The sequence below is a fragment of the Larimichthys crocea genome, chromosome II (assembly GCF_000972845.2).
Source record: "Larimichthys crocea isolate SSNF chromosome II, L_crocea_2.0, whole genome shotgun sequence".
In the NCBI taxonomy this organism is placed as follows: domain Eukaryota; kingdom Metazoa; phylum Chordata; class Actinopteri; family Sciaenidae; genus Larimichthys; species Larimichthys crocea.
This window is the reverse complement of record NC_040012.1, coordinates 13,641,466-13,668,968: the sequence shown is the minus strand read 5'-3', so window position 1 is coordinate 13,668,968 and position 27,503 is coordinate 13,641,466. Positions and strand designations below refer to the sequence as shown.

Genomic DNA, 27,503 nt, shown 5'->3' with positions numbered 1-27,503 from the left:
TGTAAAGAGAGTGAAGGCCCCGGCGACCAATCACAGCGCGGAGCGGTGTATAGTGACGTCGCCCCCGTGAAGGCGGTCAGCGCCTATTGGCTGAGAGCGCGGTGTGGTCGAGACGGACGGCGCTCTCAGCCAATAGGCGCAGGGCTGAGGGAGGCGCTTAGGGAGGAGTTTGAAATGAGGTCACTGCCTGCCTGAGCTGGAGCTACAGAGCAGAGAGAGCCGGTGTGTCTGCAAACCTGAACGGGGAGAGAGAGCAGCGTGTGACAGCGTACCAGGACCGTCAGCGCCCGTACTCTGTGTCTCTGAACCATAAAGACGTCTAAGGCTTTATTTCACTCTTGGACCAGGAGCGTTTTGTGTAAGGTTGGTGAACTGTTTTTAATGTGCGCTACGTGCATTATATTGGTGTTGTGTTGTGTGAAGACGTCTTTCAATGTGACAGTGAGCCGTCCTCTGTATATGTAACATACTCTACGAGCGTGATGCGTGAAAAGTTGCATAACTGTGTCAGTGTGAGGGTCAGCTCCGGTCAGTAGACTACAGCAGGCCACCGGACCTGCCCACATGACAGCGGGGACGTGACTCAGTCAGCGAGGAAATAACATTTTTTTTTCTACTGAGAGCTGAAATACTAAACGTTGAATGCATTATGCAGTGAAATGTAACCCATGTGATGACGCTCAGAAGTGTAGTCGACAGAAATAAGTGGTGGAGCTGTCCCTGACACGTATGGTGCACTGTGGACGTGGTAGCTGCTGTCATGAAAACTCCTTACATAAAAAGTGCACTGCTGCAGCACATGGCAGAAGTTCATATGCTGAACCAATGAGAGGGGTGTGAGCTGAGCTTTATCCCCGAGGAGTTTGCCAGCCTGTTGTTGAATGAGTCAGGCGGTCTGCATAGTTGGCCATGAAGGGAAAATCCTCCCATAAAGGATTCAATGCCTGCTGGAAGCATTGGTTGATCACTGTGATTTGTTTTGACAAGTTCTGTGTAAGCTCTCCACGGCAGGTGGTGAGAGTAACTATAGTGCAGTTTTTGAATTATACTTTTGATATTTTATGTATGTCAGCTGTAGCTGCAACCCCACAAGCAATTTGTTGATTCCTCATGCTGATATCGGTGAAATATCTTGTTATCTCCAAAAATGTCACCTTCGTATGAACAGTTTTTTATCCTGATGACACATAATATCTTCTACATTATGTAAAGTCTTTTGTTAAAAACATTTTCCCAACCTGTGCAGCAGGTCATAAATCACCTCATGGTATGTACCTGTATCATATGTTGTAATTCAACCATCACAATGGAGAACAGTACACCTGACTGAATCTGACCTCAAACTGTACTTTTGTAAATCTTCTACCTTTTTAAATGGAGCTGGTACCACTCTGAGTTGAAACCATTTTTGTGAATGGTTATAGGCCACTGGCTATAACCTTGACTACTTGACTAGATGTGTAAAAGCTGACAGAATTGAATATGATTTTGGTAAAAAAAAAAAAAAAAAATCCATTCAGAATTGGCAGTGAAACATGGAGCTTAAATTAACAATGAATCTGTGTGTGAGAGACCATTAGGTGATTCAACACTATAGAGAATATCAGCAGCAAGTGTAGTGGGAGGAGATAGGGGGTAGTGACGCATGTAAGGCTGGCAAGGGAGAAGTCATTTATACCAGTTTAACTTACTGTAGCGATCAGTGGAACATTTGGCAACGTGTCAAGTACAAACTTCCCCGCCTATACTTACAGCACGAGAGGAGAGGAGTGCTTTTTTTCTCCCGCCCACTCCTTGTCAGGCGTACTTTAATCAGGGTTTTGCTGAGTGTCCTCGGATCAGGTCATGGTTTTTCATGTTTGCAGCGTAACTATGGTTTGTCTTAAACAAACATTTTAAAACTTTGTATCTGAAATTGGAAGAGTGCCCCAGCATCTGTTCAACAGTTGTGTTGACATTGGCTTTTTTATTTTCCTGTCTGTTGGTGGTGTCGGTGGCTCTTTGTAAAATTCCCTATCCGTAGTCTGGTGGTCTGTAAATTGAAGACTAAAACGATGATCTTCGCTCTGTAAATAGAACATTTCTTTCTTAGTCTGTTATTTTTATAGATCGCAGGAACATGGATAACACCTTGGATGGTGCAGGACAGTGTGTCATGTGCGTCTGATTTAAGATATCATTGAAGATATATGTAGGTCAGTGAATAAGGAAGCATACTAAGACATGTTTAGGCATGAAAAAACTTGTTGGCATAATGGTTGGATTATAACAGCTATGTTTGCGTTCAAGAATCCAGATTACTGTAAGAAATCTCATTGTATAGAGAACGTATCAAAGAGTGCTGCTATACACTGATAAAACACCAGATTACAGGTCAATTAACAGATTTGCATTACACACACTTGAAAATCCTTTCAAAGACTAGGGTTTAGTAATCATTAGTACTCTAGTAAAAAGGTTCTTTGGCAGAAATCTGCAGGCAACATTTTTTATTTTTTTTACCATTTATGTGATGTTTCAGAGTTTAATTTTGTCTGAATGGAGTAGTAGTTCAGAATCCTAGCCGTAATCAGTCTTTGGAGCAATAATTGCTTTGAAAAACATGGTTCACTTACTAGCTTTGCTTTCAATCACATCTCAGTAAATGGAATTGGCTCGCATGACACACAAAACACAAAAGAGTCTCTTGTATTGGGTGCAGTTGTGTAATCTGTCCAAATGTTTCGTCTGGAAAAGATAATTTACAGAAAAATCAAACACAGGAAATGTAGTGAGCAAGATAGGACTCAGGGCTCAATGTGTGATACCTAATTTCAGTAACTCTTTGATACTGATCCATGAAAGCCTCAGGAGGCCAATATTGAAAATGTACTGCTGAATCCAAAAACCAACACATTTATTAGAGCACAGACAGAAATGTAAAATAATTAAATATAAATAACTACCTAACATATTTTAGATATTTATTTATTCATTTTAGTCCAGTGCATTTTACACATTGGACCTGCAACATTGTAATTTTAAATTGCCCAGGTATTGTTGAGGATTCAGCCTTTAAAGGGGCAAACAGTTAGCAGCATTTCACTTCCTCACACTCTTCAAGATTGTTCACAGTTAGACACACCTAATAAATTGCATAAAGTGCTAAATGGATTTAATAAAGTTCAATGTCCTCAAAAGTATAAAGAAAACTTTCCAAACTCTCATAATAGTAATGCCAAGTAGTCAGATTATGACCATGGGATCATTTGTGTTATTCGTCATGAACATCTGAACCCACTTACTAACTTTACAGTGTCTGAACCCAGAGTTTGTTCTGTTTTGATTGCAATAAAAAAGATGTTGAAATAAGTACTTCATGATGGTGATTTGGCAAAAGTCAGGGCAGACTACAGCGGCTCACTATTACCTCAAGAGGTGTATGGGCCAAAGCTAATATTTCAGTAGGCTAATTTCAGTATATATCTCTGCAACAAGCTCTTGCCGTGTTACATTCTATTAATAATGTCAGTTTTTAACATTATTGAACTGTAATTCTGACCCAATCTTACGTATTTTAACCAAGAGATGTTCTGTTTAGAAAGACTGTGGCTCTAGCGGTCTCTTACATGACTAATCCACATACATCTTGGTATTTCTTGAAGTCGTCACTGGTATTACTGATGGAGAACAGCAAGAAGCTGGGAACCAAGAACAAGACAGAAGAATATTACTAAAAAATCTCTTACAGGCTGTCTTTCCACCAGTTTACATAAATGGTGTTCACCGCAACAGCAGTGCCTAGACTTTACATGTTGACCAAACATAATCAAGTTTTAATTTCCCTCCCTGAATACAATTTTACCGGAACCATGTGAGAATGGACTGTTCTGTCTTTTTTACTCTGAAAACGTGATGTCTCTAAACGTGTTCAGAAAGGCCAAGTGAGCAACATGTTCCCACCAGGTCAATAGGAGGAATATATAACCTGTAATTGTGTTATGTTTCTCATCTTGTCTTGTAAGCCAGCTGCTGCTCGTCAGTATTGGAAGTAACTGCTTTCTGGATCTGCTACCAGTCTAAAAAAGAATCACCTCTGACGTTTGAATGTGTCGTGGTTTGTGTTTAAAGTTTATACGTGTTCATAGTGAAAGTTGTTTACTGAATCACATGCCAGTGAAGGGCTCAAGCTCCCAGTCAGTTTAAAATTATTACTGCTTTCTTGGCGGGACAGGAAATCCAAGTTACTCCCTTTTCCTCTTCCTTGCCTGCAGGATGAAATAAATTAGTTTAATGTCAGGAATAAAAAAAGAGTATAACAAGAGAATGATCACATTTGTTGAAGTTACCTCAGGTGACCCTTACTGTAGAGGTAAATTGGACATTTATCAGAAGAACGTAGGTAAATGTTCTATAATAAACATATGAAACATCTCACTTTTACTGTTGTTAGAGTAAATATTTGATTGTCCATTCTGAATACAGGAACATCATGAACTTTGTACAGTCAAACACAAACCAGAACTGTCTGTCTGCAGCTGCACAAATCTCTCCTCTTTAATGAAGTCACTCTTTCTCTCTTCAATCACTTCAGGTTCAGTTCAGTGCATTTATTATTATTGGTATGAAATAATGTGGCCATAAAGAAACAACTCAAACAACTTCAGAGCATCAAAAAGTGCATTATGTGCCACTCAATTAAATTTTTATTACCGATTGGATGTCCTCGGCTGATGCCCTCTCTTAAGGACCAGGTAGCGTTGGTGGACCTGCAGCATCACTGGAGGATCCGTGTTTAAATAGTCTTTCTTTATCTCCCTCTGACCTGTCTGCTGATATCGAGCCAACGATTTGGCGTGATAACGAGTCAATGAGGTGAACGTCTAGCAGTTACTTCAGTTGGTAGCTTGTGTGAACTTCATGATGACTTTATGAATATTGGCCACATTGGCAGTCAGCTCTTAAACTTTGAACCAGACTTTGTGTAGCAGTTAAATCAGCTGCCAAGAAACTTCCCCGGTCAGTGGTCTGCTGAGAATGTTGAGTATGTACAGTATGTTGGCAGAGTAATAGTGGTCTATTATCTGCAATAGGAGGCTTTCTAGTGTAGCTTTTTATCTTATTTTGCTGAAAATAGCTGAACCATAGTGCAGAGTTTAAGTGCTGGACTGTGCAACCAAGACAAATCATTCACAAACTCTGTGCTCAAATTCATCTTATGCAAACTATAGGAGCTTAAGTTGCTAACTATTATCTTGATAGTAATTTCAAAGTAAGTTGACCCAGTTCACGCAGTAGCATAAATGAAAAAAATTACTTTGCAGGAGGTCAGTGATAAGCAGACTGGTGGCTGTGAACTTGCTGCTGTCTGAAAGGACAGACAGGCTGGTTAATTATTAATGGAAATATTTTACTTATGTCTTACTGCCATAAAGGTTTGGCATAATCATGAATCATGTTGCATAATTCAGGGCCACTGACTTCCAGATCATACCGGTCATCAGGCACAGCTGGGATTTCACGAATTTCTCAGAGCATATGATCATTATACTGTAAAATGTTCAATAAAAACAGAATAATGTCAAATCTAATATTTTAATGCTTCTGTGGCTCCATAATGAGAGGAGACACCATTGAACATTTGTTCATGAGACATTTTCCATCAAAGCCATCTATGGGGCTTTAAATTTCCCCTTCAGTCAGCCACATTTGTCTGCGGTGACGTTACTTTTCCGACATTACATGCACCCATACTGTGCACACAAAGTCAAACTCGCAGCTTTCAACAGATCATTAGCAGATAAGCACAATGTGAGCGCCGCCTACGTGAATAAATGCTTGCATGGGCTTGATGATTAGGACTGATTTGGTCAGACTAAATAAACACACCCACATATAGAGATCAGGTGAATTAAAGAGGGCATAAAGCTGTGTGTCCTCAGTCGGAGTGGAAAAATAGGACTTTTTCCATTGCAGGTCAGGCATGCTGCCTCTTAGAGAGGCTTGGCCCTGGAAGGAGTCCAGACTGGAGGTTAATACACTGAGACTTGTGGTCTTGTGACCTTAACACGTTGCCCAGAAACAGGATTATGTGGAAGATGATGCTTTCTTTTCCAGTGCTCTAAATCTCAAATTCAACCATACATATCAGGTCAGGCAAAAATATATTACACAAATATATATTTCTGTCAGTTTAGTTTGAAGTAAATGTGAAATTCAGTTTGGTTGACTTTACTGCGAAGACTCCACACAGAGACAATCATAGGAAGCATGGGTTACAGTGCATCACTATGGTATAATTAGAATAATGTTATATCATTATGGGATGAAGTACCACCTACTACCTTTTTTTTTTTTTTGTCTCAACGAGATGGTCTTTCACTTTAGTAACGCTCCATATGGTTCTTGCCACATAGATTGTCCTGGTTTCTCAGATATTTCTATTGTTCCTTAGTTTGTTTCTGATGTCACTGCTCATTGCGCTTCCTTGTAATTACTGGACGACAGCCACGCCACTGCACTGTAATCTCTTTTTCCATAGTAGATCTTTTAAAAATGTTTTTCAAAATACGATTTCTTTCCAGTTTTCCTTGTCCTAAATTCCAACCAGAGCATTGTTGATGCTCCCAAGAAATACCTGTCTCGTCCTGTAACCAGAAGAAAATTCCTTTTTAGGAAATATCTACCCACCACACATTTTAACAGACTTAAATATGCCTCCTTCTCATTACGCTGAAGTCTAGCATTTAAAATACAATCCACCTCTACTCACAGTTTACACTCATTTTGGGTAGTTGTGTTGAAGAAATGTACACACAGAATAAACATATTGTTACATATGACATTTTTATATATCATAGTCACATTTATATAGGATTAAACCTGAGATGACTTTGGTTTTGTACAGTTCAAAACCCTGCTTGCAGCATCACACGGCTACGTGAAGCCACAGAAAATGAGGCCAAAGTCTCACACTGTTGTCTAGCAACCTATGGTGGCATTCAGATAAACACTGTCAGGTGTTTTATGTGTCCCATGGAGGATGATCCTTTGAAAGGGTTGGAGGGCTCATATGGGACAGCCCCACTGATTTGTAAAGGCCATTCTGTACAAGTGAGCCTTTTTCGCCGTACATCAGAGAAGCACCTGCAGGGCTCTCGAGAGGTCAAGTGTTCAACCTTGCCATGTGCTCTGATAACACAACAGACGCTGTTTTGAAGGAGGACTGGCAAAGCTTTGATTCACATCTCTTTGTGCATGCTTGTGTAGGGCTTTCAGGTATCGAACGAAACATCCCAGTACCTAGTAGTATCGAAACTAGGCCTGTCAAACGATACCTGCAATCAGTTCTTTTTGTACCCAGATCAAGAAAAAATTACTGTTTCTATGGTTTTGCTCGCAGCCATGCTTTGTTCAGTGGTGACTACGAGCCACTCCATGTCTAACTCTAGCACTACGCAACCGATTGCTTTCTTTTCACTTAATTAATATCAAATAAAGTTGAATAAAAGTATCGAATGAAGTACTCAATTGGTATCGGTATCTTGTTAAGGGTACTGTTATGGGTACTGGTATTGAAATTTTTTAAACGATACCCAGCCCTATGCTTGTGCGTGTGTCTGTGTGTGTATGTGCATGCAAATGAATGAATACATCCTTTTTTTTGAAGAATCAGTGCCAGTGGTTTTGCATGCTTTTACGTTCAATACAAATCATGGAGACTTTGCAGATTGTTGACCATTTTCAGAAGCATGCTATGAAGTTTATATTGTTCCTGTCTTCCAGGCATTTCAGTTCATGTCAGTGAGGCATTAAAGTGCTCTTGCAGAGACCTAAAGCTGCTTGATGTAGGAGATTTGTTTGAGTCAACATGTTATTACCTGTCCCAGCAGAGCATGTATGGATTTGTGGCAGAGTATAGACACAACTCTTGAATGCTGTACATCTTCTAAATATAAAAAGCATTACTTTAATACTGACGTGTATAATTTCCTTCTCTCAACAGATCAATCTGCGCTCCTCTGTGATTCATTCAGGCAACACCCTTATGAAAATGGGGTAATTGTGTTTGTTCATCATCTATTTAACTAAACTGGAACAAACCCAAGCACTTCTCCCAATGTCAGAAGATTCAGACTCCAAGCCCTATTGCTTCCCGGTGCTGGAGGATGAGGACAGAGCATCAGGTAGCAGAGTGTCCACCTCATGTAGCTCCATGCCAAGGGGGGCCTCAGGATGCAGCTCCATGGCACAGCTGCATCGGATGGGTGGCTACAACCAAGGTGGGCCCGACCTAGGCCTCCCCTCGGAGGGCAGCGACAGCAGTGGGCAGGACCCTCCTGCCAAACTGCACAACCATCGCAAGAACGCCCGCTCCCGATCACTCCCCGAGGAGGACGTGGAGATGAAGAGCAGTGGGTCCAGCGGCAGTGGGACTGAATCACACGGCAATGAAAGCCATGGCAATGAGAGTCACGGCAATGAGAGCCAGGGCCATGAGTCAATGGGCAGCTCCAATGGCACCAGTAAAGACTCAGCACTGCTGGAATCCTCTGAGAGCAACAAGAGGTCAGTGGTCGTTGTGGAAATGATAAAATGTCATGTTTACTGTAGTTACGAATGTGAAAGAGGACATCTACCATTGCACACTGTGCTAACAAGAACAGGTCAGTCAGAATGAAGAGTCAGCAGCAGGAGATATAGAATGGGGTCGGCACACTCTTCTACTAAACAGGATCAAACTAGAGAGGCTCACAAAGTTTACATAGCTGTCAGGAAAGCTACATTGTAAGCTGAGTTCTGTACTTGCTGTGGTCAAACAGCTGCATGTAAAATGAGGTTTGCAGACTCGGCCACACAAACATGAAGTATGTAAGCAGTATAGAGCATTAAATATGCACGGATATTTGCATTGATGTCATTGCAGTGCCAGTACCAATGTGTTTTTGAAGACCTCTGACAGTAGAAACCACAAAAAGCCACACAGGAAATCGCTGCTCAGACTACAACAACAGTCCCGGCTCAGAAAAATGTCTTGTAGCTGATAAACATCCGTCCAGTATCTGACGTTCATGTCTGTACTGGTTATCTTAAAATTCTGCTGCATTTCACTTCCCTTCCTTTAGGCCCTGTAGTCATCCTTGACATATTCATATGCATTATATCATGTCTGCTTTGCCTTCTCCACCAGTCTGCTCATAATGAATACAGCCATCAGCGTCAGTGTTGAATGTCATTAGATGACTGCAGTGATGGCCATCCAGTTTGAAAACATGATTCAACCCACTCAGTCTCTTTCCTCTGGCCATGAGGAAAAACATGAATGTAGATTGATTTGAATAATAGCTTTAAATTGTATTGCTTCCTGGCAGCTGAGCACTTGAGTGACATTAAAGTAAACATGCCTGACAGATTTTTGACAGTCATTTTGAAATTGTCAACATTATTCCATTTTTCACACACATTACATACGTAACATAAATATACAAGTCCATAAGTTATTCCATCTAAATCTCACTCAGTTTCCTGATGTTTTCTGTGTGGTAGAGGCAGTTGGTGATATAGCTCACACGGGAATGTTTGACACAGTGCCAATTGGCTTGGAGTGAGTGTGAGTGAGGGCATATGGTGTGCTTCATGTATTGTTTACTGCTGAGTAAGAGTTTCATCTTGTGCATGTGCTAAATGTTAAAGGCTAACTTCTTTACTCAACTGAGCTTGGAATAAACTTAATTTAGCCTGTTGAGAACACTTGTTGGAAGACTTATTGGTGACAGAGTATTTCCAAAGTGAACTGTATAGCCCTGAACACGTCAGCCTGCTCCGTCCCTCCAGTCTTTAGATGTATAGCATAAGAGCTCCATGACAGAGGTAGCCATTTGATTAAAATTAATGTCCCAGAGGGAGCCAATATGACACAGAAACATACAGATATAGACATACTTAAAATCTCTGTGTCTACATTTATATGTCTGCAGCTTGCAGCAGTGTCACAGTTTTTTCTGGGCTGCTATGGCAGACGAGACAAAACCTCCTGCTGAAGTGGGCCGTGGTTGAATCACGATGAACAATTTCCCAAATTCTCCAAAACTGTCTGGACATGACCATAGTGTGACCAAAAATATCTCCGGACACAATGTAGCCCTTAGACAACCACAGTGGAAAAACATAAAATGACCGCCTCTCCCATTGGAAGACGGGATTGATGTCATTCAGGGAGGCTGCCTTTCTCTTAATGCCAGATGGGTTGTGTCAGGTTCTCCAGCTCCTTGTCATTGCCATAGCGACACTCTGTTTGTCTTTGTTTATCACAGGGCGGAGTAAGCAGTGTTACGCACTTTCACATTCTTTCTCTCTCACTTCCAACCTCACTCCTTTTTAACCCAGAGCTTTTCTTTCTTTATTTTTTTTAAACCACTCCCTCTTCCTGCCTGTATCATACAATGATCTAGCACACCATCTGCCTGCCTCTTCTGCTCATGGGACGATTGTTTCTCCTCTTTGTCTTCTTATTCCTCCCTTTATTCAGCTGAACTCCTAACCTTTTGTACAATTTTTTTTTTTTTTTTTTAAAGAAACTCCCTCAACAAATAGACTCTTACTCCAATTTTTTTTTCTCTGACACCAGAGAAAACAGTACGTCAATATCTTTGTGAAATTGGATCCAAATTGTGCACAAATATGAAGCATTTTATGATGCGCGACAGAGAAAACTGACATGACGTAAGTTCTAGCATTTAGCAGAAGGCATGTAGGAGAAGATGAGACGAGAAGACAGCTTTCTGGCGATCGTTGTACACTATACTTGCTGTTAGCCAAACTCTGCATGATACTAGAAGCACAACATCTTTCCCACTGTGGAGCATGGCAGTTATAGCGTCATGCTGAGGCAGGGATGCTTGTCTGCAGCAGGCACTTAAAGGCTCACTGTATGGAACAAGAGGACACAATGAATGCAGAGAAATCTTGAGTGCAATCTGCTGTGGTGTGCAAGAAAAATAACTTACAACAGCAACATTTTATTTTTCAGCAAGAGAAAGAGCCTAAAGGAAATGCACAGGTATTACTTCAAAACAACGCAGAGGCCAGATCTCAATTCAGTCCAGGTGTTATAGCCAGACTTGAAAGATCTCCATAAAATTATACAGAGCTTTGAGCAGCTTCAAACTGCAGTTATACGTTTTATAAACGTACGACTCAGGCTAGAATTAGGTCTCAGGTTGTACAGTTTATGGATGTTGTGACTATGCTAAGTCATTTAAGCCTGTTATTTATGGCAACATCTTAAAGATGACTCAGTATCTCTTGAGAGCTGCTGATGTTTGTGTATTCGAGTAGTGATAAGCTTGTAGGCTAATACCGTGTGCCACACTCACCTGTGCTGCAGTGTTATGAAATCAAAGTCTCGACTACAAAGACTTTACCCGTTTCTTTGTGGCTTCAGTTCAGATTAAGGAAACTATTTATTGGATGTGCACCGTCATTATACAGTACGGAAAAACGAACCATCGCAGCTCCTCTTTGCCTTACATAGGTTGTTATTCGTTTGGGAACATGTTTCCATGACTTACTACAACAGTGTGAATTAGCCCACTGTCCACTTAATATATGCTCAGACTGCTCAGTCTAAATCCAGCTAATGGAAGCACTGAAAGCTATATTTGATACAATTAGAAACCTTCTTGGGCCTGGAGAGGCTATTTGTAAAGGTGTTATCTATTCTAAGCCAGGTAAGCGGGTTATACACAGTAACCCTGAGATGTAGCTCAGGAGAGTCAGTATCTCACGGGTGTTAATGGTGTTAAAATAAGCTTGTAAACTAAGAGAGTAGATGACATACACACATACCCTGAGCTGTGTTGTATTACTACCACAGATACACAAGTTCCTTTGTCTTTAATTAAATTAGATTAAATTCATTCAAACTATGGGTGGCTCTTTCTCTGTGTTTTTTGGTTACTATACTGAAATAATATGGACTGATAGTTGCTGAGGAGGACATCGTTTACATTAAAAAAATGTAAGATTATGAAAGTAAAGTTGTCATTTTTAAACGAAATGGGAGAAATTCAAACAAAAACACTCTTCTTAAGGCGAGATCACCTCTGTAGATCATACAGCCTGTCAGAGAAACGCCTTCTCTGCAGCACAGATGTAACCAATCACATAAATTGACGGCTTCATTAGGTGTGCCTGTGATCCAGGATGCACAATACCAGAGCCCCACAATGAAACAGAACACAGCCGTTATCACTGCATTATCACTTACATCTTGGATATCACTAACAGGAAATGATTCCCGTATGTGGGCTGATATTAGTCAACGTGGAGCGTGAATTGATCTTCACAAAGAGAAAGCTAAGTGTTCCCAATGAAAACATCAAATCAGTCCGTCTACCAGGATTAATTCAATTTATGCAAATAAATGTATGCATCCAACAACCCTCTTCTAGTAACACATGTTCACAGAAGGAGGACATAGACTTGCTACCACGCTGTAAATTATTCTGATGTTTTTCTCTCACTAATACTTGTCCAGACTGCACAGTCTTAACCCTGCTGTTACATTCTTGAGAACTGAAGTCTATATTTGATTGACTTAGAGAGGCTATTTGTAAAGGCGATTTCTATTCTAAGCCAGGTAAGCAGGTTATACATAGTAACATGAAGTGTGGCGAGTCATTTTAGTCCATTAGTTTGATGGATGGAGTAGGTATGCCCAGATGTTTGAATGCAGGGGTGCATCTGGTCACCCAAAATGTTGTTTGCCTTCTTCATAAATGTGTCTCTGTAGATAAAATCCAAACTTGGCAACATAATCCCTCAGTCATCCTCATCAGTTTTCTGGCAGTGTGTTAAGCTTGTAGGTTAATAATGTGGATCACACAGACACACTGTTCAGCTGCATGCAGGTCTCTTTTACAGTCCTACTTCATTATGTTTCCGCCAGAAATACACCCGTCTTTCTTTTAGAATGGATCTGACGGACATACAGATACAGAAACATTCAGGAGAAAGTTGAGACGTATTAAAAACGACCACATGTCAAGTCCAGAACTTTCAAAGCCACCTCACAGCCTTTCTCAGTTTACCCGGCACAGTTTTATTTTAAATAAAGCACCCGCAGTTGTATTTAGGCCCCTAATTCTTGCTCTAGTGGTGCTTTCCTGCTGTGCGCCCTTTGAGCTGCAGACACAGGTCAGGTCCTTCAGGCGGTGAGTGTGACATTGGAGTGTGCTTTCTTTTGTAGCCTCGCTGCTAAATGAGAGTTGTAGCCCTTTTCACTTCCACAAAGGCAGAAACCAGCAGATCTTTTTTAGGCTCACATTGACAGCACCCATGTTGTGAAGTTGAGGATACTTGTGGTTTTAAAAAAAAATTATTATCATTATTAGGTAAGTTGAGCACGTTGGCAACAGGTGTCTCAGCTGGGTGAAATTGTGAAATTGGTGCTTCGGCCATCGATGAGTTTTGTACCCAGTCTGTCTGCTGTTTGGTTGTGTATCATTATTAAACTATAAAATCTGGCAAGTTAAAATCAGTCTGACTGGATAAGAATCAGTTGCAAGCCTCTCTCGCTTTGTTTGTGTATCTCGTTGAGGTAATTAGAGTAATTCCTAATGCTCTTTTTTATGTGAAATACTCATTTGTTTTTCTCCCCTCTGCAGCTCAAACTCCCACAGTCCGTCTCCTCCCAGCAGCTCTAACGCCTTCAGTCTGCTGAGCTCAGAGCAGGACAACCCGTCAACCAGCGGCTGCAGGTTAGTACATCAACCACCACTGTAACTCATTTTTACTGAACCACCAATTATAGTTAGTTAGTTCTTTTATTTAATTTGTTTCTCAGCAACTGTTTTCTTTGCAATGTCTGACTTGCCTCTGTGCACGTGTTTGATTGTGCGACTTGCAGTAGTCAGGAGTCCGCCAAAGCCAAGACCCAGAAAGAGGTGATTAAAACTCTGAAAGAGCTGAAGCTTCACCTGCCTGCTGAGAAGAGACACAATAACAAGTCGACCACAGTGAACACCCTCAAATATGCGCTGCGCTGCGTCAAACAAGTGGAAGGTGAAGAGCTTTTTCTTCTTCTCTCCTCTTTCTCTCTGGCTTATGTCTTATGTGTTACTGCCAACCTCTCCTCATAGTTTAGACTTGATTTTTTTTTTTTAAACTGTCCGTACTTTCATAATTCATTCCACATTCACGAGTAAATCCAAGAATTTAGCTGTTTTTTACCAGAAGAATGTATTTTTTTTTCTCAAATTGAGGAAGCATAGTAGCTAAATGAGATCCAAAAAAAAGAAACAAAGGACATAACTTGGGAATGTGTTGTTGATAGTCCTTGGGTAATGGTCTGCAGAGGTTTAGATATACCCTGTCTAAATGTTTACAGATGGTAGTGGTTCAACAGTACCGCTTGTTTGCATCTTAGCAGAGAGCTGAGACATTTTTCATTCTGCTAAAATGTCTATGATTTCAGGATGAATCTGTTTCCACATACCATCCATACCATATTTTACTTACTTTATTAAAATCACTGTCTTGCAGCCAATGAGGAGTATTACCAGCTGCTGATGATCAATGACAGTCAACCTTCAGGCCTGGATGTATCCTCGTATACAATAGAGGAGATAGACAGCATCACCTCTGAATACACCCTCAAAAATAACGTGAGTCATCGAATTATCTAATCTAAAATCTAAAATATCTCAATGTTTAATCCAAAATAAAATAGAAATGTATAAATCTGTGTTGTGTACACCTTCATCACTGATTGTTTTTTGGGGGGATTTTGTCGCCACAGGACATTTTCGCAGTAGCGGTGTCTCTCAACACGGGAAGAATAGTCTACATTTCTGATCAGGCTGCGTCCATCCTCAACTGCAAAAGAGATGTGTTCAAAAACAGCAAGTTTGTGGAGTTCCTGACGCCGCAGGATGTTAGCGTGTTCTACAGCTTCACAACGCCTTACCGCCTGCCCTCCTGGAGCATGTGCACTGGAGCAGGTATAAATATAACAGCCACGCGGCTCTCTACAGACACAGGGTTACTTTTTATACTCAAGAGGAGCACATCTTTGATCACTAGAGTCATTAAGGTTGATGACTGTGATTTAAGAGCATCATTCAAACAGTCTCTAGTACTTTGCATTCATAAGAAAATGTAATGGAAAAATAAATAAATTAATTACTTTGAATGAATCCATGGAAAACAACTTTGCTAGGCAACGAGTCACTGAAGCAAAGGCTGCCATCAACACGGCACATTAGGTTCAAGTTGTCCTAAATTCATCTGTCATTCATAAAACTGAAGCTGTTTGTCTCTTTTTACTAAGCTGGGCAGAATAGACGGATCCCAAATTGAAAAATAGGAAAGCAAGATAAAAGATGCAGATGATAAAATGGCTTCATTTTGTTATTCTATATTCATTATATCCTTTACAGTTTAACTAGTCATACCATGACTGATTTATTGGTCAGTTGGTCACCTTTAATCTTTTTTTATACGTCAGACCCAGATTTGCACCTTATCTGTTGTGTTAGCCCAAAATGACTGTTTAAATTCATTGTATTTAAATGCTAACCTGCGCTCATAGATGTTTTTGGATGGAATTAATCAAAGCTCGATCGCCTGCTGGAGCCCAGACCCTGATCAGCATTCAGCTGGATCATGTTGCTGTTGAATTAAAATGTTTTAATTTCCCCGTTTCAGAGTCATCCCCGTCGGACTGCATGCAGGAGAAGTCCTTTTTCTGTCGTATCAGGTGGGTGTTGGTTGAAACATGGTGTCAGACCACCTGTCGCTCGTCCATGTTTGTGGTTTATATTCATTCTTCTACATGTTTTTCAATTAGTTTGTGACATCATATGCTTGTACACTATAATCAGATGCTTTTTCCAGGTCAGTGTTGTACATATAGGCAGAGAGCCACCTACATTTAAAACACACACACACACACACACACACCTTACTGACTATACATTGACTTTCAGGTCTTAAGCTCACAAAAGCAGAAATCTGAGTGTACTATCTCTATCTCTACGTAGCTAAACACTGCCCTCGTGTGTTCAACAGCTTGTAAACCTGTACACAGTTTGTTTAGAAAACCTTGTAAGATACTTATCATCCCTATTATCCCTATCATTATTTGATGTAGTTAGAAAAATCAACTCTTCTTCTAACTAATTTTCAGCGGTGGCAAGGAGTGTGAGGGTGATCTGCAGTACTATCCATTCCGCATGACGCCCTACCTGATGAAGGTCCAAGACACGGTACATGCTGAGGACCAGTTCTGCTGCCTCCTGCTGGCTGAGAGAGTTCACTCTGGTTACGATGGTAAGACCCAGACTGCAGGTTTGAGAAACCAATTCAATGACTCCAACAAAAATCACAGAAAAGCATGAACAAAATATTTTTTTGTTCAACATCTTATGGCTCATATCTTATTGAACTAAACACATGTTCAGAAATTGTCATTTTCTGTCTGTTTAGTCAAGTCAGTCTCATTTATATATCCCAATATTACATATTACAAGTTTGCCCAAAAGGGGGTTTACAGTATTAAAAACTTTTATTTAAGGACTTCCTTCCAGCTCATGGGTCATAACTTCCCAATAGTATTTGGGAGAGCATAGGTATTAATAATTAATAATTGTTATCTTTTCCTTAAAGCACCCAGAATACCAACAGACAAACGTATCTTCACCACCACGCACACTCCGAGTTGTGTGTTTCAGGATGTGGATGAGAGGTAAGCCGTGGCAGTGTGTTTTTACTATTACTGTGAAATACTGTGAGTATTTCCCCACAAATCACCCAAATATCAGAGGATAATAACAAAGTGATCCGTTATATGTTTTTTGTGCATCAGGGCGGTTCCTCTCCTCGGCTACCTCCCACAAGACCTCATCGGCACGCCAGTCCTCCTCCATCTGCATCCCAATGACCGGCCGATTATGTTGGCCATTCACAGAAAGAGTGAGTCCACAGAATTAAAAAAAAAAAAAAAGATCACGGAAGACTTTGTTGAGTCCGCACAGGAAATCTGTTCCCTTCATGGTCTGACTATTTTATTTTTACTTTCTCTGCAGTTCTTCAGTATGCAGGGCAACCGTTTGACCACTCGTCCATCCGGTTCTGTGCACGAAACGGAGAATACATCATTCTTGACACCAGCTGGTCCAGTTTTGTCAACCCCTGGAGCCGCAAGGTCTCCTTTGTTATCGGAAGACACAAAGTGCGCATGTGAGTGTTACTGTCTTGTAATATTGAATCTGATAGGCAGTCTGTCCTAGTGGCTGTCACTAAGTCACTCTCTCAAGTGACACTGACTTTGACGAAGCAGTAGCTGATCTGCTCTTTTTTTGTTTATCAGGGGCCCCGTGAATGAAGATGTTTTCTTGGCCCCGTCCTCCACAGTTGCCGAGATGAAGAAAATGGACTCTGACATCCAAGAGGTCACTGAGCAGATCCATCGGCTCCTGCTACAGGTGAGGGAAGATAGGGAGGAATAGAAATCAGGACACATAGTGCTGATTTTAGAAGAAGAGATTTAATTTTAGATTTTAAATAAGCCATGATAAATCATAGAAGCTAGAAGATACAAATGCTAATTTATACAACTGAGGGATTAGAGCAACATCTTACACCCCCCACAAAAAAACAGATCAGTAAAAGAGCACAACAGGGTGTAAACTGTAAAAACATTAAGACCTTAAGGAAACAAAAAAACTGGACAGCTAACAAGAAAAATAGAACATGAATTGTTTTAGTTCTACGTCATCTCGGCCTTCTTAACTCTGCCCACAGCTGCGCACTTCTTTTTTAATCTCCCTCTTCTCTTCTCTATATCTCTCATCAGCCGGTTCATAACAGTGGGTCCAGTGGTTACGGTAGTCTGAGCAGAAACGACCACCTTTTGGGCATGACCTCCTCGAGCGAGAGCCTTGACAACGGCAGCAGGGGCAAGATTCAGCAAGCAGAGGAGGAAGTGAGCGGCAAAGCCAGGCCTGTGAGTAAACCCAAATACTTACAGTTCAGTGCAGTGTGTTTCATCGGAAGTGGGCCTGCTTGTACAGGATAGTAAACTTGACCTGACTTTTCTGGTCCAGTGTATTACATAAAAAGTGTTCCTAAAACATATTTGAATTTGGATACAACAACAGACTTTGGAGTCACAGTTTCTTTAACAGATGTACTGTCTCTATTTCAAAGCGAACCTTTCAGGAGATCTGTAAGGGAATTCATCTTCAGAAGAGCCAGGAGCAGCAGACAACCAAACCAGACAACAAGAAAAGCAACGGCAGTAAGTCTAACTGAAAACAATCTGCATATTTGTGTGTAAACAGTTGAGAAAATGTGTCTAACTCCGGGTCTCCCTTCAGTAGAGTCTGTACAGAAGAGCCCAGTGGTGGTGCGACCCAAAGACTCAGCAGCTCCTCTTAATTTGAGGGAGACTATGGAGGAGAGTAGGTCCTCTTTCCAGGAGGACATGTCCTTCAATGAGCAGACTGTCTACTCCTACCAGCAGATCAGCTGTTTGGACAGTGTTGTCAGGTACAGACGTGATTTTGAAGAATGTTATCCTTTTTAGGACACACTTTATACCCAACCTTTTACACTTCAATTTTAAAGGTTATTCACCTTGTAACACTCAATCAGTGTGGTACAAGAGAGCCATAAAAAACAAATAAAATGCTACAAAAGTAAAGTTTCCTTCAAAATAAGTAAATACCCAAATATATTCATATTTGACTCAAAAATTAGATTTCCAGCCAGTGTTTTTCCACAAAACTTAATGAAGATATTTATCATGGAGGTTCTGGCAAACTTATTTTCCTCTCTATTAGCTGCATAGTTTAATAATGTCAGGGGGACATTTTCATGTCTTGTATTTTGCCAAGTAAGTCAACCAAAATGTCTGACCTTAACAGAAAACTAAACCCCAAAATAAGCTTCTCCGCTTGCTTTGTGACATTTCTTGCTGACAATAATTTATAGAAAGTTCAGAAACTGATCAGTGTGTGGTTATGATTCCTGTAGGTACTTGGAGACCTGTAATGTCCCCATCACCATGAAGAGGAAGTGCCAGTCTTCCTCTAACACCACGTCCTCTAACTCAGATGACGACAAACATAAAGGCTCTAACAGCATGCAGGTGTCTGAAGGTATGTTTCACCACTTCAGTTCCTACAACAAAAGGATAGAAGACACTTATCGTCACCTCATCATAGAAAGCTACAGCCTCTTGAGGCCTTCACACTCTGCCCTTTAAACTTCTCTCTCAGAAACTACAATGCCAGCTCCTTGTCAGTATCTCTTGTTCTCTGTTCTCTTTGGCAGAACCAGCCTTGTTGAAGGATCAGTCTGGTCTCTCCGCTTTGGATGTTCGAGACAAAAAGTCCAGTGACGCGGCCACAGCAGTAGTGGGCACCTCGCTGCCCCTACCTGTACCTAACAAACCAGAAAGTGTGGTGTCCATAACCAGCCAGTGTAGCTACAGTAGCACCATAGTGCACGTTGGGGACAAGAAACCTCAACCAGAGTCAGGTACAGTGCCGTGAAATATAATATCCTTCCAGCCTGATTTCCTCCGTTGTTGCACATTTGTTATACAAAGATTTCAGACAAGTAACTCTAAGTCTCTAGCTTTATTTAGGCTAACGTTATCACCCATTTGAAATGGTTAAAAGTTAGCAGATTAGTGTGAGGTAATTCAGCTCAGACACAGATTTTAATCGTTGTTTTTTTCAGCCGTTTACTTGCTTTGTCTAATTTAATATTTTGAAGCCGTACTCCGTGTGACAAATATGCACAAACAGAAGAAATCAGGAAACGAGGCAAATGGTTTTTCACAGCACTGTAAATGAAACTTTATACTTGTATGTGTGCTCACTTCTTTCTGTGTTTTTGTGTGTATGTGTATGTGTGTGTGTGTGTGTGTGTGTGTGTGTGTAGTCTATCAGTGGATGTTTGTATCTCAAACACAGAAAAAAGTCAACTCGTCGCGCTATGTAAAATATTTAGTTACTCTTCAATGAGCACGAACGTTTGCAGGGTTATTGGGTCCCGTCTTGTCCGATAGATACTGTCTGTATTATGTACACAAGTAATGAAGTTGTACACAATTGGCAGTGATAATAAGTGATTATTATAATAATAATAATAATAATAATAATAAGTCTCAAGTTACATTTATTATATAGTGCTTTACTGCAGTGCCACAGGCCCACAGCTGAGTATTCATTGCCTTACATGATGCCAGAATTCAGGGCACTTTGTACGATCTGATAGAAAGCGTCAGTATTGTTTGAACCACATTGAAATAGTTCAAAGTTAAAACAAAGATGAACAGAAAGACAAAACAAATCTGTACAAACAGTTATGTAACATATCAAATACCATGCATAAAACACAAATCCTTCAATAGGCACTGTAGTAATCATTGTAGCCAGTGAGTGAGCCAGACTTCAGGCCAAATGATCAGCCACATACTGTAACTATGTTATGCTACACCTACTGCGTCTAACTGTGCAGTTGTTTCACAGTCTTGTCATTCGACCACAGGCCTCTGATAGCCCTGGAAGAGGGTAAACCCCTTTAAGAGCTAAGGCCTGTGGTCCCCATGTGTGATCCTTTGACAGTTTCTTCCATCTTTATTTGTTTTTTATTAATGGCCGTTTATGTTCCAGTTTAGTTGTTGTCATCGTCACTGCAATGTTGAGCCGTTTTATTACATAAAACTCCACCTTACAATGATTTACATTATGTTTGAAGTACTTTCCCCCGCTGTCATCCGTGCAGAGATCATAGAGGACGTCCCAGGAGCAGGAGAGACAGTAGAATCCGGCCAGAACCTCGGGGTGCCTCCTGCTGCTGCTGTTTCACCTCCCAGTCGGGAGAGGGAGTCCTACAAGAAACTTGGGTTGACCAAGCAGGTTTTGGCAGCCCACACGCAGAAGGAGGAACAGGCCTTTCTGTATCGCTTCAGAGAGCTTCGGGGACTCACAGCACTTAAAGCAAACTGCTCACAGTACCTGGAGCGCCAGAGGGAACAGATCGCCAGCGATGGTACCACTGACATATCATATCTAAAGCCTTTAAAGGACAATGCCAGTTTATCACAACTTTGTTATATGTTATAGCTTTTATTTGTAATGATAATAAATTTCTCTGCAAGCAATTTTCTGAGATCAAGAAACATTTGATAAACTGATCAAACATAAGATGATCAAAGAACAAAAGAGCAATGTTAAACAAGAGCAATGATGAGATCCATGTGAGACCCTTTGACTTTACCTCATACTTGCCTTTATTCACAAATCACTCAACAAATTCTTCTTTATCCTCTCTGACCTCCAGCTGCACCTGCTGCTCGATCCTGCAAGCCGAGTGCTGAGCCCACCACGCAGCGGGGCATGCGCATTAAGAAGACCAAGTCAAAACGAGCGAAGCAGATCGAGTCCTCGGACAGCACGGTGTCCCATCACAGACAGCAGCAGCTACGGCCTCCTCGTCTCAACCATGGCCTTAACCCAACCTCTTGGTCTCCCTCTGAGACCTCACAGTCAACCTTTCCCATGGCCTACCCCTCTGTCATGCCAGGGTACCCCCTCCAGGTTTACCCCAGAGCCACATCCGTAGCTCCCTGCGCAGATGCCACACTACAAGACTGTAGGGACAACCATGGCACCCAAGCCCCTCCCTGCCCGTCAACCATCCATCCTGCTCCCTACACCGCCCCCATGGTCACCCCGATTGTGGCTCTAGTACTGCCCAACTACGTGTACCCACCACTGGCCACCGGGATCCCGCCACCACCGCCGCAGCCAGTGTACCACCCAGAGACTGCTGCCTTCCCCACCCAAACGCAGCCATTTTGTCAAGCTGCCTTTCCAGGCCAGGTCCCCTTTGCAGCTCCACCATCCATCAATGTTCAGAACCAGTTGAACTCCCAAAACCACTTCAACTCCCAGAACCAGTTCAACTCCCAGAACCACTTCACTCCTCAAGCGGGCTACCTGGTCCCTTCGTTCTACTTCCCTCCATCCTCTGAAACCCAGAAGGCACCCGTGGAGGGCCAGTCTCGCTCCTCTACCCCGCTTTCTGGAGGAGGGCCCCCGGCATCCCCGCCCCTGTTCCAGTCTCGCTGCAGCTCTCCCCTCAACCTGCTGGAGCTGGAGCTGTCTGTGGACAGGCAAGACAGCACAGCGCTCTCCTCTGGAGGACAAGGGAATAACACGGCTGAAAGGGAGAAAGGAGCAAGCAGCAACCAGGCCAAGGAAAGGGAGCTGAAGCAGGTAAATGTGGAAACAAACCTCTTTTTATTACATTTTTTTATCTTTCCTTTCCCTCCTGTAAGCCTCCTAATGCCTGTGACTCATATCTTCACCTGTAACATTCTGAAATTGCCAGGTTAAAAATGTCAAAAATGCCCCCCCAAGACATTGATTAATATGTCTCTCAGCCTTTCAGGATTTAAATGCCATCATCACAGTGATTCCTCCACATTATTCACTGTATTAACGTGCATTGTAGTGTATTGCTATGCCATGTGTAAAGTCAAAATCAGTCTAGACTCCTCAGATGAAATGTGGCCCAGGGTGTTAACACATGATGTTATTATCCCTTACACCCTTTAGCCATCTCTCAGTCTCCTTGGTCCACGTGGACCCTTGTATTGCGAGGGCACGCCCTGTGTCTGTGAGCGTTTGTCTTGGGATAAAGTGTGCTCTAGACTGAGGGCTTGCAGCAAAGAGGTAGGCGAATCATCAGAAAACCTCCACACTTCTCCAATCCCATTACTCCCCAATTCCATATGTCAATTATAACTGTAACAGTTTTCTCTTATTTTCATGATCAGCAGTTTTTAATCTTGCAGTCTTCTTGTCTCTGCAGTAAACCATATCACCAAGAGTGACATTGATTTTAAAGCATGAGAACTTTTTCAAAAAGACATGATAAACAGATGATGTATTGCATTACTTATAAAAGATTTATAGTACACACCTGTACAGTATGTATGACTGTATGTACACATACATACCCACTTTGATTTTGCATGCAAGAACCAGACTGAACCCAATCATTAAACGAAAACAGTGAAGAGATATTATTGTTTTCACTCTCTTAAATATAATCTAGGTATTTTATTGTTACTGAGATGTGGCCAGAAACAACTACAACTGTATCTGTTACATATGAATGCAATGATTTCTTCCTAAACTCATAAATGAATCATACCTGCTCCATTTTAATTCAATCAGTTCAATCTGTAGAGTGCCAAATCATACCTTTTCTTTTCATTTTCTTTTCATACAGAGCACGTTTCGATTGTACTCTTTATATTAGTTGAGGAGACACGAAAAAAAAAAACAATGTCACCATGAGTAAGCACTTGGCAACAGTGTCAAGGAAAAACGTCGTTAAGTGTCAGAAACCTGGTGCAGAACCCGACTCATGGTGGGCGACCATCTGCCAAGATTTAAATGATTTCCCTTCTTTAAATCAGCTGCAGAAGGATCAAGATCACTGCCTCATTGTGTACCAAGTAATAATGATGATATTAATAATAGTGGATAATAATAAGTAAAGTATAACATTTAAATAGCGTTTTATTACAGCGAGGGAGGGGGGGGGGGGGGACTCTACTACCACCACATAGCACCCCTCTGGGTGATGCACAGCAGCCATTTTGTGCCAAAGCTCTCGCCACACATCAGCTTCAGGTGGAGAGGGAGGGAAACCTTGAGGTGGACAGTTTTCCACGCTTACTGCAGAAATATACTCCCAGCAGTTGAGTCTAAAAAAAAAAAAAAGCAACACTGCCGATAACACCTGTGTTATAAAGATGCAGGAGATGGAGGAAGTGCTACAGTCTGTTGGCCAGAACTATGAAGTCAAGCTCCTCTTTAATGGTACCGCCTTAATGTTTTTGTTTTCCCAGGCAAGTTCACGTGGCGATGGGAACAACAGTGACGTCAACTCTTCGTCCAGCGACATGTTGGACATTATTCTCCATGAGGACTCTTGCTCGGGTACTGGCTCAGCCACCTCGGGGTCCATGGGCTCGGGGTCCAACGGCTGTGGAACTTCAGCCAGCGGGACATCCAACAGTGGGACATCGAAGAGCAGGACGTCAGGCAGTGGAACCTCAGCCAGTGGGACCTCCGGCAGTGGAACAGGTCTGTTTCAACATCTTGTGTATGTGTTGAGATGAAGTTCACTTCACATATCATTAAGGGTAAATGAGCAGGCATAAACTGAATACAAGTAACAGTATGTTTTTTGTCCTTTAGTACGCTGCTTTTTTTGTTTGTTTCGAGTGTATAATACTGTGCTCTTTGGGTGTTCTCAGGAAGCAACAACAGTAGCAATTACTTTGGCAGCGTGGACTCGTCCCAGAACAGCCAGAAGGTCAATGGTCATTTGAGCAGTGAGGGAAGGCCGATGGAGATGGAGCAGAGCGACCACTTCATCAAGTATGTACTGCAGGACCCGCTGTGGCTGCTCATGGCCAACACAGATGACAAGGTCATGATGACCTATCAGCTGCCCTCTCGGTGAGTGGGAGGACAGGGGCATTGAGGAGTAGGATAGTGTAGACTGTTTGATAGTTTCTTATCAAAGTTCAAGGGAAAGAATGCGTCCAGGCAAACCTATTCCTCATTAATGGAGGATGTGTGTGCAGCCAGGAGGTAGAAAACATCAAAAAGGTGTCATGGCAACTTGTAGCAGTTACAACAAAACTGCACTGAAACTCTAAAGAGCCTGACATAACTTACAGTACACAAACCACTGATTGTGGAGGTTGACAAGCTGTTAAAAGACTTTTCTCTGACAAAATCATTCAGAAATCTTACAATGTGGGACATCCAGTGTAAAGAACGAACAACCAGGAGGTCTCTAACCTCTTTTGTCTTGGTAAAATTAAACCAAAGACAAACTGTGTAGAAGAAATCCTACAACATGAGTTCAACACCGTCTGTGTTTTCAGCAGTTCATGCCAAAGTATCCCCAATATATGGACCTACTGTATCCTACAGATGCATGAGGGCAAGTAATATGTAAATCTGGTCTCTGTGCTGGAAGGGACAATCTCCTTGTAGATTACTGCACAACAGCTCATCCTCAACTCCTCTCCTCAGTGCTGTTGTGTGTTTTCTGCCCCTCTGGCTGCACACACTTACCTCAAAAAGGAGTCGCTGAGAAAGCTCTCTCTGAGCTTCAGAAATGTGATCATAGCACTTAGTCCATTTGGACTGTCTTCATGCAGCAATACAATACAAGAATAGACTTTTAAACCTTCAAAGACCCCTACTTACTCCTGCACACTGTCGCTGTCCTGCGTGAACAGCCAAAGGTTCAACTGTTGTACAGCATGTTGTGTTTCCTTGAAGTTGCGTTGCCATGTTTGTGCATTAGATACAGCACACTTTTTATCATAGTCTTCTCTTGATACAAACAAGACTGCATGTCTCACACTGCAGTAACTGTGTTCGACCACTAGATGTCAGTGGTTGAGAGGCACTGACATTTAATCACTGTAGACGGTCATCAGCACTGTCGCTTACACACTTTGATTAATTAAGATAATTACAAAACTCAAAACTTATGTTTTTTACCGTTAGTCATCATCCAACATTGTAAATATCTCATAAATGTCTTAGATATGACGAGTATTGAACGTGGCCGTGTTTGTGTTTGCTGTGTCTGCAGTGACATCCAGAGAGTGCTCAGAGAGGATAGAGAGAAGCTGAGGCTGCTCCAGAAGAGTCAGCCACGCTTTTCAGAGGAACAGAAGAAGGAGCTGATCGAGGTCCACCCCTGGATTAAGAAGGGAGGTCTGCCCAAGGCAATAGACATCAAGGTAGAATGACTATTTCTTAGTTTAAGTCATTTACATACATGCTTGAAATTATAATTTTAGTGTATTTTGTTTTATTTACATTAGTGTACAGTTTTAGTCAAGATGGTTTTATCCTCTTGCTTCATACTACTTATTTTTGAATTTTTCTCTTTATAACAGTTATCATTAAGTTATAATAAACCAGTATACTCCTTAACTTTCTCCTTGTTTCTCACACACACACACACACATCTCTGCTGCACTTTCTTATTTTTACATCTCATCTGAATATGTCTGTGCTGTCCAGGTATGTTCCTGCTGTGACAGCTCTGCAGAGGCGGCAGCAGCGGAGCAGCCAGACCTAGACATCGGTGATACAGAGACGGGGGAGGTCGGTTGCCAGCGGAGGCCCAGAGAAGAACCCACAAACACTATCGTCATTTCCTGCCACGGAACTTCTCCTGGCTCCAGCTCTCAGACGCAACAAGCTCGACAATAAACTGACTCTTAAAATGACATTCATTACCCATCGACCTCTTGTTCTGCACGACTGTGAAGACATGTTACGCTCTTCACTCAAAACTCTTCATTACTGTCCTGCATTACTATTTTTTTTAATGTTGAACCTGTTTAGATGTCAGGATAAAACTGGCTCAAACGATGAAAACTTGTAAAGAATGTGAATATATGTTAATATATGACATGTGATGTTATTTTAATATGCTTATAAGCTGCAACATTTACCTGGTGCTCGCATGTGTTGCTGGGCTCTCTGACTACATATGTTCATTCATTTGTTTCTGTGTACTTAGTGGAAGCCTTTAAGGCATTGATTAGGAACCCAATAAGGGAAATACAGTATATGCTCGGACATCGGGCGACAGGATGGAGATCAAACAAACATGAACCAACTGGAGATCCTATAGTTACCTTAACACCTTTAGTTACTCACCAGGATGTGGCTCAGTGGCGCTCTGAATGTGGTTAATGAATGAACTCAGTATTATGTGACACAATTTCCTTAGTGACAACAACAGAAGAGCAACAACAGCTACTACTATGTCAGCATGTGGTGAGAACAGGTTGTGTAAAGTACACTTGGTTTCAGTCATTTCTGTCATCAAGCACAAGTGCACTTTGTGGGCTTCACTGGAAGGGCAACATCAGTCAGACTCCTGTACATGTGTTCGTTTCTGGTGATGCATATAGTCACTAGGAGGGGAAATAAAAAGTAAAATAACTTTTATTATTTATAAAGTAGCATGAAATGTAAATGCTCCAGTGTAAACATTTGAGACTGCATTGAGGAAAAAATGGATGTAGCATCACATACTATACGCTACATTTACTTATATTATTTTTGAGAATTTAAATTCAAAATTTAAATTTTATTTGTGATGGAGCTGCCCCTGCCACACGCTCCCTAATGCAGTTTTTATTCTCTGTGTCTGTTTCTGTTCATCTTTCGGTGTCAGCTGTGAAACTTTTAGAAATACCTTTCATTCAAAGAAAGATTATTTCATATCAATGCTCCTGTGAATATTTGTCTTTGACTCAAATATATAAATATATTTTTACATACAATAATTAGTGTTTTTAAGTTATGATGGAAAATCCATTTTACGAAAGAAAAAAAGAAATGTGAGTTGTGTAATCAACAATAGGACAATTCCCACCGTGG

The 27,503-nt window shown here is 41.5% G+C and overlaps 1 protein-coding gene across 5 annotated transcripts; it reads left to right on the top strand.

Annotated features, from left to right (window-relative positions):
* The first annotated feature begins 193 nt into the window (after positions 1-193).
* per2 (period circadian clock 2) lies at positions 194-27,450 on the top strand. 5 transcript variants are annotated; one of them, XM_019262251.2, is made up of 24 exons: positions 194-363; positions 7,985-8,547; positions 13,647-13,739; positions 13,889-14,043; positions 14,524-14,645; positions 14,780-14,981; positions 15,688-15,739; positions 16,169-16,311; positions 16,648-16,726; positions 16,847-16,953; positions 17,067-17,220; positions 17,351-17,465; positions 17,837-17,986; positions 18,190-18,280; positions 18,363-18,531; positions 19,018-19,142; positions 19,318-19,524; positions 20,779-21,045; positions 21,337-22,274; positions 22,617-22,733; positions 23,921-24,158; positions 24,332-24,536; positions 25,693-25,843; positions 26,130-27,450. In XM_019262251.2, exons 2-24 carry the CDS (start codon positions 8,099-8,101, stop codon positions 26,319-26,321), a joined length of 4,521 nt encoding a protein of 1,506 aa, XP_019117796.1. In that variant the 5' UTR covers positions 194-363; positions 7,985-8,098; the 3' UTR covers positions 26,322-27,450. The 5 variants fall into 5 exon arrangements, with proteins under 5 accessions (XP_019117796.1, XP_019117797.1, XP_019117795.1 ...); XM_019262252.2 differs by having other exon boundaries at positions 18,360-18,531; positions 24,332-24,455; XM_019262250.2 differs by having other exon boundaries at positions 18,360-18,531.
* Positions 27,451-27,503: the final 53 nt, after the last annotated feature.

Excerpts from the sequence above, each read along its gene's own strand:
- per2 (XM_019262250.2), top strand. The coding sequence starts at position 8,099 with ATGTCAGAAGATTCAGACTCCAAGCCCTATTGCTTCCCGGTGCTGGAG. Across the intron at positions 14,044-14,523 it reads CTGCGTCAAACAAGTGGAAG|CCAATGAGGAGTATTACCAG; the intron begins GTGAAGAGCTTT and ends ACTGTCTTGCAG. Across the intron at positions 17,987-18,189 it reads TGAGCGGCAAAGCCAGGCCT|CGAACCTTTCAGGAGATCTG; the intron begins GTGAGTAAACCC and ends TCTATTTCAAAG.